Source organism: Mustelus asterias, chromosome 8 (assembly GCF_964213995.1).
Source record: "Mustelus asterias chromosome 8, sMusAst1.hap1.1, whole genome shotgun sequence".
Classification (NCBI taxonomy): domain Eukaryota; kingdom Metazoa; phylum Chordata; class Chondrichthyes; order Carcharhiniformes; family Triakidae; genus Mustelus; species Mustelus asterias.
The window spans coordinates 92,867,927-92,881,184 of NC_135808.1; the positions used below are offsets into that span (position 1 = coordinate 92,867,927).

General features: G+C 39.7%; 1 protein-coding gene across 1 annotated transcript in view; it reads right to left on the bottom strand.

Annotated features, from left to right (window-relative positions):
* The window catches only part of frem1b (Fras1 related extracellular matrix 1b), a 229,439-nt gene that overhangs the window by 39,739 nt on the left and 176,442 nt on the right, over positions 1-13,258 (bottom strand). The window contains exon 25 of the mRNA XM_078219385.1: positions 11,565-11,979. Coding sequence (XP_078075511.1) covers positions 11,565-11,979 — 415 coding nt within the window. The remainder of the gene's footprint in view (positions 1-11,564; positions 11,980-13,258) is intronic.

Here is a 13,258-nt window from a genome sequence, read left to right on the forward strand (position 1 = left end):
AATTAGTACCATATATACTCGTGTAAGTGTTCAATTTTGGAGTTCATTTTTTAGGCTAAAGATTAAGGAGGTTGACTGTTACATAGGTAATGGTTTCCTGCAGCTTACCTTCAACTACTGACGCATGTGGCTCATACTGCGAGCAGAGAACTGTGCTTGGTTATGAGTCTCTATGTTTTGTGGCTTGCAATGAAATGGCCTGGAGCAAGAAGGAAGCCTAAAAAGATAAGTTTTAAGTAACCTCATCCTCCACCAGTTCCGCCAACTCTAGCATGAGGTAACACATCTTCCCTTCACCCCCACTCAACCTCCCCTCTTCACTTCAAGTTGTTTAGCATTTTCAGTTTTTATTTCAGATTTCCAGCATCTGCAGTTTTTGCTTTTGTACTGGACAAGCTCATCAATAGAAATTAAGATTAAAATAATATGGAATCCAATACAAAAGTAGAAGTGATGGAGAAAATAAAGTTTATCTCGTGCGTTAATTAGATTGCTCTTTGTTTTAAGTTGCCAACCTGAGCTAAGAAATGCCAAAGAAATCATTGACAAACACTCCCACCATGCTCCAGAGAGTACTGAGAACTACAGTCCCTCACATTCCTGAGATGAAATATATTACATGCTCCCTTCACGGGGATGAAGCTAAAAATGTCTCAAAGTATTTTGAAGGACCAAAATATTCTTCTGGGGCCAATTTAATATAGCACAACATTGCGGAACTGCAAAGCAGACTAGATTTTAATTGCAGCTCATTGCAGGAATTAGTAACCATCAGCAAATGGAAATGGCCCAGTTCTAAGGAATAGCCATGAATATTTTTATGGCGTGTAGTGCGAAAATTGAGGTTGATATTCTTTAATAGTTTCATCTCTCCATCTCTCAGTAATCCATCTGGCAGAGGAGAAGACAAAGTTATCTCTTATTGTCCACTTAAACCAGTTGACTGGTTGGTAAGTGGATAATGTTTAGTTGCTCAAATCTCAATTACTGTCATTACTTCATGTATAATACTGAAAATGATGTGATGTGCAGTCTAACATTTTATTTTTCCAGATCTTTTACTTTCATTTTCTCACCAGCGTAATGGATACATGAGAAAACTTTTCCAGATTATTGTATAGCTAGGCACTAATGAGAGGAACATCCTCGAATTTCCTAAATGCTCCACCTTTTTTCTGGTGTGTCCCAGGCTAAGGTCAGAAACCAACTGTGGAGAATTGTAGCATCGCATTCATTTTTTTCACTTTGTGTTACTGTGAACTGGGCATGTTTGATGCAACATCCAGTCCATAACATTAGGTCCAATCTTCCAGTCTGGAGTATAAATTGGGAGGTGGGGGCAGTGTGAGAGCAATTTCTGCTAGGGGGCGGGACAGCTAGCCACGTGCAATCTCGTTCCTGTCAGCTCATTAGATATGTACGCACAAGGAATGTCATAGTAGGCAGACAGGAAGTGGACGCCCCCGCTACTTTCTCTAAAGCTGGACTATAGCCAGTTGAAGTACAGGGTTGCTTGGAGCCAGCACCAAGTATGCCTGAGGTGATCTGGGGATAAATTGCAACAATCCACCTAGTCAGCGTTTTCTCTGAAGTTGTTTCTCCAGCCTTGAGCATTTCAGCCAATGTGAAGCCCTATAGCTAGCATCAGCCTACCACTGACTTCCCCCACCTCACCATGATGAAGCCCGTTCTGGAGAACAACAGATGAGTTCTCTTCTCATTCATGCTCCATGTGCATGAAGACTGCATCGTTAACTGGGGTAATAAAAGCCATGTCCACATTCCCTCCCCAAAATACTGTTGGGCTTCCCTCCATCACCCTTGAGACACATTCATAGATGTACCACCCTTCCCGTTATCTTTGATTTGATTTGATTTAATATTGTGACATGTATTGGTATTCAGTGGTAAGTATTGTTTCTTGTGCGCTATACAGACAAAGCATACTGTTCATTGAGTACATAGGGGAGAAAGTTTAAAGTTTATTTATTAGTGTAACAAGTAGGCTTACATTAACACAGCAATGAAGTTACTGTGAAAATCCCCTAGTCACCACACTCCGGCACCTGTTCGAGTACACTGATGGAGAATTTAGTATGGCCAATGCTCCTAACCAGCACGTCTTTCGGACTGTGGGAAGAAACTGGAGCACCCGGAGGAAACCCAGACTGACAGTGGGGGGGAAGGTACAGATTCCGCACAGACAGTGACACAAGCCTGGAATCGAACCCAGGTCCCTGGCACTGTGAGGCAGCAGTGCTAACCAATGCAAGGATGCAGAATGTAGTGTTACAGTCATAGCTGGGTTGTAGAGAAAGATCAACTTAATATCAGGTAGATCCATTCAAAAGTCTGATGGGAAGAAGCTGTTCTTGAGTCGGTTGCCATGACCATCTACCTGGGATGTGGAGATGCCGGCGTTGGACTGGGGTAAACACAGTAAGAGTTTTAACAACACCAGGTTAAAGTCCAACAGGTTTATTTGGTAGCAAATGCCATTAGCTTTCGGAGCACTGCTCCTTCGTCATGAAGGACGAAGGAGCAGCGCTCTGAAAGCTAATGGCATTTGCTACCAAATAAACCTGTTGGACTTTAACCTGGTGTTGTTAAAACTCTTACTGCATCTACCTGGGACCAGGAGACGGTGCATAATGGTAATGTTGCTACTGAGAGCCAGCCTCTGGGTAATCCAGAGGTTCAGGTGACATGCTTTCAAGTCCCACCTCATCAGTTGATGGAATTTAAATTCAATTCATAAATCAGAGATTCAAAGCTAGTCTCTGTAATGGTGACCTGACTACAGTTATCATTAATGCCTGGAAAAAACATCTGGTTCACCAATGTCCTTTCGGGAAGAAAATCTGCCATCCTGGCCTACATGTGACCTCAGACCCACAGCAATATAGTTAACTCTTAATTGCCCTCTGTAATGGCCTATCAAGCCACTCAGTTGCAACAAATGCTGGCCTTCATCCTCATCCCACAAACAAATAAACCACTAAAAAGAAACCCTCAAGATTCTAAACTGGTATATTGTTGTCACCCTCTCAACCCCTGGAAGTTAACCCCTGCCTCCTTCCCTCCCTAAACTCTCCACCCCTCAACTTGGTTGGCTTGAGTTGGCCTTCAGCACAGACTTTACTATAGTTCGCGAACTTGCTGGGATCTCAATGTTATAAGACCCATGTGTCAGGGAGCAAACACGGTTATAATGCAGTTTACTCATGACTCATAAAGGGTGTCCCTTTAAATCGATTCACCCGAAAAGACCCTCCTCCCACTTTAAGAGTTCACATATACAGAGCACTGTGTTGTGAAGAAGAACCTTGAGGAAATGGTCTGTGTAACTATCCAGACATGCTTCATCACTGTGGTGATTGTCCCTTTAAGGATCCATCTGCAGAATAAGGGTCACATGACACAGGGAATGAATCAGGGAGAAGGATGGTGGCTCACCTTGTTGAGTTTGGGTTTCTGTTCCAGAACTTTCTCGGGAGCTGACTGGCAGCCATGAGGCCTTTGTATTATAGTTATATGAAAATAAACATTGCAGTTGTTATTTACCTAATTGGTGAAGTGGAATTATTACATTGGTGTGAGGATAAAAGAACAAAAGTTCCAAGGTCGTTAGTATAAAGTCATGTTGAAGTTCAGTTCAAATTGCAAATGTGTTTGCAGATCTGCTCCTATTTGGATGGATGGATCCTTTTGACGCCTCCATGGAGGATTAGATACAATACATTGAACGTTTGAGCTACTATTTCCCGGTCAATAGAATACAGGAGAAGGGGAAGAGAAAGACAATCCTTCTGAGCATCTGTAGGACCCAGGCCTACTATTTAATATGCAGCCTCACATTCTCCATCGCACCCAACTCCACATCATTCACTGGGATAGTTGAATTGATGAAAATATGCTCCCACCCGAAGCCATCAGTAATATTGCAGCAATTTAAGTTTAACTCAACTGGGAGAACCCCAGGGAAACTATTTCAATATACGTTACCAAGTTAAGGCAGATCTCAGAGCACTGCAACTTCGGAGCATTTCTCAACGATATGCTGTGAGACTGCGGGGTAAATAATGAGGCCATCCAAAGGAAACTATTAGCAGAGGCAGATATAAATTTTAAGAAGGTGTTGGAGATAGCTGGTGATGGGGAGCAGGAAATTCAGAGCATGTAAAATAGCACAGTTCACCAGTTAGGGTGGGAATCTGCAGCCAGCAGTGGTGCCAAAGATGAAGATATAATTTTAAAATGGGAGACAAATGCATCCATGAATAGAGCGAGAAGATTTACAAGGGCCAGAGGATTACCCCTGGTGCAGGGGTAATCACTCCATTGAAGCCTGCAGGTATTAAGAGGCGAAAGGTTTTTTTTCTGCCACTGGAAAGGTCACTTAAGTCTAGTGTACCCAGTAACAGAGTTAGTAATGCATCTCAAGTGCATGATACGGAAGAAACCAATGCTAAGGATTTAAATATTCACTCATTGTTCAATGTGAAAGTGTGCAAGGTAGCCCCCATCACTGTGATGCTTTTGGTAAACAATAAGACCTTAAAGGTGGAAATTGATACTGGAGTCTCCACCATGGTGATAGGAGAACACATATTTTAATATTTACAAGATAGAGTCCAGCCATTGAGTTTGCAGGGTACCGCATCAAAACTAACAATTTACACAGGAGAATCCATCAACTTAAATGGTACTACCACATACCTGTCAGCTAACAGCAGCAGTCCGCTCAGCTCCCAGTAATAACAGTGGCAGGTCAAGGGCCAAATTTTTGACCTGTGATTGACTTAAGGTAATCGTGTTAAGCTGGATGGAGATCTTCCAAATTCAGGAATGGGGAACTGCCTGAGTTAACTAAGAAGTATGAGAATGTTTTTTGCAATGAGTTAGATAAAATAAAGGGCCGCTAGGTGAAGGTCTAGGTAGATCCAGAGGCAACCCCTCATTTCTTTAGGGCAAGACCAGCACCATATGCCTTGCAAGGGAAGTTGGACATGGAATTGAAGAGACTGGAAGAATTGGGTATTATCCATCTGGTTTAATTTGTGGAGTGGGCAGCAACCATAGTCCCTGTGATAAAGCCTGACAATACCGTCTGCATCTCTGGAGCCTACAAATTACCAGCCAATCAGGCTGCCAAGTTAAATAAGTATCCAATCCTGAAAATTGAAGACATATATACAAAGTGGCAGCAGGTCAATCTTATGGGAAACTGGATATGAGCCACACATATCAGCAACTTGAATTAGAGGACGCTTCCCGAGGTTATAAACAAGAGTTGTTTCAGTTTATGCGCCTGTCCTTTGGAGTGTTGTCAGCATGTGCTATTTTCCAGAGAACAGTGGAAAGTCTATTGCAAGGACTGCCACAAGTTGTGGTATAATGGGATGATGTTTTAATAACTGGATCGATAGAAGCTGAGAACCTAGCTAACTTAGATGAGATGCTAAAGAGATTGCAAGAGGTTGAAGTTTGTCTGAAGAAGGAGAAATGTACTTTCAAAACCACTGAGGTAGTCAATCTGGTGTATTCTGAAGATGCACAAGGATTACACCCCATGAAAGACAAGGTCAGAGCAACAAAGGAGGCATTAGCCCCAGAGGTACATCTGAACTGAAGTCATTCTTAGGAATGGTGAATTGCAATGGATGTTTTCTACCAAATTTGTTGACATTATTGGCCCCCTTACGTATGTTGCTAAAGAAGCACCAGCATTGGTTCTGGAAGATACGGGGTTCGGGGTCCATATCCACAAATCTCTAAAGGTTGCCAGTCAAGTGGATAGAGCTGTGAAGAAGGCCTATAGTGTGTTAGCTTTTATTAACAGGGGGTTGGAGTTTAAGAGCCGTGGGGTTATGCTGCAACTGTACAGGACCTTGGTGAGACCACATTTGGAATATTGTGTGCAGTTCTGGTCACCTCACTATAAGAAGGATGTGGAAGTGCTGGAAAGAGTGCAGAGGAGATTTACCAGGATGCTGCCTGGTTTGGAGGGTAGGTCATATGAGGAAAGGTTGAGGGAGCTAGGGCTGTTCTCTCTGGAGCGGAGGAGGCTGAGGGGAGACTTAATAGAGGTGTATAAAATGATGAAGGGGATAGATAGAGTGAATGTTCAAAGACTATTTCCTCGGGTGGATGGAGCTATTACAAGGGGGCATAACTATAGGGTTCGTGGTGGGAGATACAGGACGGATATCAGCGGTAGGTTCTTTATGCAGAGAGTGGTTGGGGTGTGGAATGGACTGCCTGCAGTGATAGTGGAGTCAGACACTTTAGAAACATTTAAGCGGTTATTGGATAGGCACATGGAGCACACCAGGATGATAGGGAGTGGGATAGCTTGATCTTGGTTTCAGATGAAGGTCGGCACAACATCGTGGGCCGAAGGGCCTGTTCTGTGCTGTACTGTTCTATGTTCTATGTTCTATACCTCAGAAAGGAGCTTTTAACAGAGTGAAGAAGTTGCTGCATTCATTGGGTTTATTGGTGCATTTCAACCCGTCTAAGGGATTAGTGTTAACTTGCAATGCCTCTCCATCCAGCATTGGTCAGTGTTGTCCCATGAGTTAGATGACGGATCTGAAAGGCCAACAGAGTATGTCTCGAGAACCATCTCAGAAGCCGAAAAAGAATACTCACAAATTGAGAAAGCAGGATTATTAATAGCTTTTGGTTTGAAGAAATTCAACCAGTATTTGAATGACAGGCACGATACCTTTGTTTCTGATCACAAACTGCTTTTGGGTCTTTTTTAAAGAAGACAAGGATATTCAGTCAATCACATCAGCAGGAATTCAATTTTCGAAGGATTTTATACACATTCTGAAATAAAAGGATATTTCTGAAAAACATTTTGGTGGGATCAGGGATAGAAGCTACTGGCTGTTTCTTCTCCCCTGGACTTCAGGCCAGATGAGTGACATGAAGGCACAGATCTTCAGGCCAGGGAAGAAAAATCAGCTGGAAATATGTATTTGGAGATCTCAGATGCAAGGCTGGTGGGGAGGCAGGAGTGTTTTTGGCTGTGATGCATTCCTCACCGCCATTAGTAGAATAGCCTGCTTAGGGGACTATCAAAAGACTGACCAGATCAGATGCAATATTAGTTTTATAGCACCGATTTTACTCTCTAATGAAGCCAATGGCATTCTCCCTAATCCTGTGTGTTTCGCGCCCAGTAAGTTAGGTAAAATTCCTCCCTTCCTGTTTGAGCAAGTGGCCACTTGGCACTAGAGAGCTGTCAGCGCTTGTGGAATCATATTCTAGCATATGTGAGTGCCTTCAGTAAAATAGGGAGAAAAGTATAAAAGGAAACATTGAGAAGTGTTTATTCAGAGAATTCAGAAAAGTGCTTATTGGAATGATTGTTGGAAGCACGTACTGATAGACACCTTCATTGAGTTAAACCAATTCAAATTTACAATGTGCAATGTGCAACCTTGGAATTGGAGCTCTTGAGAACTGCAAAGTTAATTTATTCCAGAACATCCACTTTTGAAGCTTTGCCAAAAATGTCTCTCAGATTCAGTCCGCATCAGCACCTGCCTAATTAACCCATGTAGGTACTAAACAGACATCCTGTGAACAGGAAACCAACTTGTTTTTCCAGTCACTAACTTTTAGGTTTATTATGTGAGGAAGTGCTGTTAAATGAGATAAAAATGTATTTAATCATTGTTGTAGCTATGTAGGTCTGTGACATACAGTTATTTACATAATTCTAGCATTTCGTATTAGTGCTGCATGTGTCTGTCATCCCACAGAAATGATTTAATAATGCAGGGTTGAACGTTATAGTTGAATGACGATTGAGTGAAAGAAAATGATGCAAAATAAACACATATCTTCACTTTAATTCAAGCATATTCTTCAGTATAGGCCTAATCACAAATTGCAATTTTATTCTGCAACAAGATTTATATTGTAATTACTATTTAGTATTTAATTAACTATTTGCATATTTGTTGGCAATCCTTTCTTTTTATTTTTAGTGGATGTGGGTTAAGTCCTCTTTAATATCCTTTATTACCTACTTACTTCTTCCCACTTATAGATAACATTCTATTTATGTTAATGTGTATCTTTTAATTTATTTGGCTCAGTTAATAGATTTAGCCTTGAGGTTATTCAAATAAGAGGCCCCGGTTCGTGAGGTTATAATTACAAAAACAAATTAACCAGTGTACTGTGGACAATAGAAATGGGGTTTGGTTTGTCCTATGATTAATCACCCATCTCTTACCTTCAACACACAATCCTCCAGCTCTGTTTCAATCTTTCTTTTCTGTAACCATGTGCTAATATATCATTACTGTTGTGAAATAAAGGCTAAATACTGCGGATGCTGGAATCTGAAGCAAAAACAGAAAATGCTGGAAAATCTCATCAGGTCTTACAACATCTGTGGAGACCCGTTACATTGGCTCTATTCTCTCTCCATGGATACTGTCAGACCTGCTGAGATTTTCCAGCATTTTCTGTTTTTATTACTACTCTGAATTTCCTCTCTTGTATTCCTGTGCTCAAGATAAGTTATCTTTCATGCTTTTCCCCCTTCCTTGTTCTGCACTGCGTTGTCCATCGTACTGAAATCCATTTTTTTCCCAGCATCTCAAAACCCCTTGCACCCTTCAAATGTTCCTTTTCTCTTACTGTTTTTTTTTCATTTGTTCTCAGGATATGACTGTCACTGGCATTTAATGTCCATCCCTGGTTGCCATAAGGCAGTTGAGGTGAGTCAACATTTTGATATCATTGAGTAGTAGGTCAGTGAAGAGTCAATCAAGAACTTGAGTCACATAAGAATGTGAGAAGTTTCATTCCATAACAAAACGTAAGTGAACCCGTTGAGTTGAACAGCATTCTGACAGTTTTATGGTCACTTTTACTGATATCAGTTTTTATCTCAGATTTTTGAAATTCTTGATTGTTATGGGAGGATTTGAATTCATGTTCTCCAGACTATCAGTCCAGCCTCTGGATTTTTGGTCCAGTAGTGTAACTACTGTACATCATTACTTTTAATCCCAAGGCTCCCTTTATCTGCTATTCTTTTTAATATTAGTAATAGCCTGCACGATTGGACATAGGCCATTCACTTCAGTTTCTCATAAATGTATAAAGGGCCAATTTATTCCAGGAGGTCAGGGAAAGGTCAGAACTTCTATATGACTTGCAGAAACATTGGTTGGAATTTTATCACCCTGCCCGCCATGGGAATCGGAGCGAGTGAGGGGCGAACAATGGAAAGGTCTGTTGACCTCGGGCAGGATTTTACAGGTTTTGGGACGAGTGAGGCATCAGTGAGGTAAAATCCCACCTGTCATCTAGGGCTGTGACAGAGAGTCATGCTCAGAGTTCCCATATCCCTGGTTCAAAAGAGTTTCTTCTTTCTTGGTGCAAATGGGGCCTACCAATTAAGCAGTCTGCAAACTTTAAAAAATTCACCCAGGTCCCTTTGCAGTGAGCTGGGGCGAGTGGAGAGGGATTTTATGGGGTCTTGACAAGGCAGGGAAATGGGCACAAGAACCTTCCCATTCTCCTGTAAATGAAGCAGCCGCTTACCGGTCTACAAGTAGGGTCAATGCAGGGCGAATCACTTTAAAGTGGCTTCAACAGCAAATACTGTAAAGCAGACTTCGAGATGTTTATAGACTTTTTTGCACTATATTTATTGAAGAAAGGGGAATTGCATTATTTCAATGTGCCACAAAATACTGGTGCAATGTGGTACTCAAGGAGTTAATTTATTGGAATGTTAAAGCAGTAATTATTTATGTGTGATTCACGGTTTAATGGGCACTGCCTATTAATTTACATTAAAAGCCTTTATTATGGCATACTAGTGATCCCAAAGGATGATGTCATTAATTAAGCAAGTTCACAAACAACCTAAAATAAAAAGGTGTTAAAACAAATAGTAAATTAACTTCCTCTATTGAATATTACGTGTTTCTGCACTGAAATAGCTCTATTAAATACTAAAGATTGAAATGAATGCAACTATACATTAGTAGAATGCTAAAATTTTAACTATAATGACCTATGAACACTGAACACCATTAATTCTGTGATGTACGCTGGGAATTTGATTTTGTTACATCTTCTGACATCTGAACATATTTTTAAAAAATAAGCAATGATGGTTTTTAGCTTTAAAAACTAAAAAAAACAAAGAACTGTAATTCAACAAAAAAGCAGAATGCAACTCAGAAAAAATAATGTTATATATCTTGAAAATATCATTGCTTAATTAGTTTATAATGAATATGTCATTCGTCACCAAATTGTACATTCAAAAAGTGATCAAGTCTTCTTAGTAGAAGTTGTAACAAAAATTAATACTTGGACAAATACTAATATATATTTGGATTGAAATAATGCTGCTAAGTTTCAACTGCTGCTGCACAAACTAATGCTTGCGTGTGAGTATGTGTGAAGGGATATTTTGATTGTGCTTGCAAAGAGTGGTAAAATAATGGTAATAGGTGCCGCACTGACACATTTTGATATTTTAGCCTTAAATCAACACAGAAGAAGGCCATTCATCCCATCATGTCTGTGTTAGCTCTTTGGAAGATTTTTCGTATTAGTTTCCACTCCACTGGTCTCTCCTTGTAGCCAAAGAATCATAGAATCCCTACAGTGCAGAAGGAGACCATTCGGCCCATCAAGCCTGCACTGACAACAATCCCACCTAGGCCCTATCCCTGCAACTCCCTGACACTAAGTGACAATTTAGCATGGCCAATCAACCTAATCTGCACATCTTTGGACTGTCAAACTGAAAAAAAAAATTATTTTCAAAACAAAAAGTGCAATTCCCTTTTGGAAATTACGATTTCACCTACTTCCACCTTTTGGGAAGTGTATTCTAGATTAAAATAACTCACTGTATAAAAACAATTCTCATCAACTTCCCCTTGCCCAGTTTTTGTTCCTAGACCCCATTAAAAAGAAATTCCTCTAAAATAAATTTCTTCAAACTACATACCAATATTTTTTCATTTATAAACAGACTGAACAAATCAAAACAAATTTGGCTAAAAATTTAGCTTTTAAATTTAAAGAACTTTTGAAATTAAATTAATCTCGTATTATTTGAGATTTAGTCAATGCTGTGTTCAAACATAGAAAGATGTTGGAGGCATTGGGTTCAGTAAAAGCATTCATAACACTCCCCAAAATAACTATAGTTAAAATCTATTAAGTAGAAGTAAGATGTTCAGAGGGGTTGGTTTTGGAGTGGGTAAATAATTAAAGTATTAATACAAAATATAGTCAAAGAAGCAAAATCTAATTTTACTTATCTAAAACACTTTAAAACAATTGAAGTAGTGACTGAGTGTACTGCATTTAGAAAAGTGTTTGATGTAATTTATGACATGTAAGGGTTTGATTACTTCAAGACCAATTTGTTCTTATCAGCTACGGCTAATTTTGGTCATTTATTTTAATAAGTGCCTTCAGAATATTTCAATTATAAATTACAACACTATCTTGCTTACTTCTTATTTAAGTCAGTCTTTGTACAGATAATATCCACGTACCTGTATGCTGAATATAACAGGCTCCTCTGTCATCTGGCCATTGACTAGAAACCCATGATTGGTTCGATCAGAAGCTATGAATGTAAAGTGGTCAAGCGCAGAGGGCCCAGCATTGTGTTTGTATGAAATGTCCAAATTATTCACATTCAGCTGTGTGAAGTGGTCTTGGGAAAGAACATTTCCTTTCAGGTACAGGTTGCCATACTGAGGAGGCTGGATAATAATGTAGGTTAGGTTTATCAGGGGAGTGTCTGGATCTGAGAGTTGAAGATTATCAGGAGAGATGACCAACATGGCCCCATCTGGTAACTGAAGACCTTTATTATTGACTAACGTGGGCCGGATACGGTCAGTGCGCTCAATGTTAAACTCCATGGTGCTGTTTTTAACTGTCATCCCATTGCTGACAAAAAATCTGTGGGAAAACAAGAGTTTAAATGAGAAAGGGCTTAATTCCACCATAGCAGATAACGGCATCTGTTAGGAAGTCTCATTTTTAGTGTAATTATCCCAATCAATCCTGATGAAAAGGTTTTCACTTTAAATTCAAATGTCTGTGCCAAGGGTAGTCATTTTGTTAATCATTTGCATCCATCATCTGTTGGTGTTTTTTAGACATTGTTCTACTAGCCCACGAATAGCAATACCCATCCTTCTTTATGGCCAGTGCGCAAGCCCACCCTAATTGTTGATAACAGGATTATTCCTTAATCTTTTAAACATTTTGATGTGGCTTCCTTTGAAATTTCCAAAAGCATATTCTGCGCACTCTTTGTATCCTCCTTTTTTGTGAAATGAATTATGCTCTATCTCCGGCGCCCAGCCTGTGTCTGTCAAAATTGATCAGTGCTCCAACAAGCTCTAATAAGATTTTTTTTTTTTTGCATCTCTTTTCAAGCTTTAAAATCTGTCACAACTGGTATTAATCTAATCCGAAAGAGAATTGTCAAGTGTTGGTGCATGAACAAGCCTTGACAGTTTGTCTTTCTGCAAACTACAGACAGATTGTGAGTTAGGAGCTGCGGAACAGATGGACAAGTTAGGAGTAGCACAATAAAAAGTAATTTAATAAATCACCTGGAACCAGATCACTTCCAAATGCTGAGAATGAATTATAGCAGAGCTGATAGGGAGCTGGGCTTTGGCACTAGATTACGCCAGAAGGTACCAGCTACAAAAAAGTGATAAACATTCATGAAAAACATCTATTTCATCATAGTCAAAGGATGGGATCCCACTCAGACCTCTGTTTTCTAAAAAAAACCAACTTATTTTCAGTGCTAGAGTAGATTTTTTTTAATTATTCCGTTTGAATATATTGAATTATCATCAACATTGTGGTTTTCCATAATCACAGTTAAGAGACTCGTCATGATTGATACAAATGTTCCCCTACACGAAGTAAGCAATAAAATACCACAATGGGATTATAACTGGATATAAATCCTTACTCTGTAAGCCCTTTGAACTCTCAGTGGTCAGTCATCCCTGACAAAAATGCCCTGTAGGATATTCTGTTCAACTAATCTATACAATTGTCTGTATCAAATTATATTTGTGTTATCTCTTAGGGGATTTGAGGGGCTTTTGTGAGTGCTATTTTAATTTCCTGTTAGGATTAAAGGAGTGACATTAAATTTAAATATAATGATTTTAGTAAACTTGTACAATTTATGCATGTAATTAGTTACAGA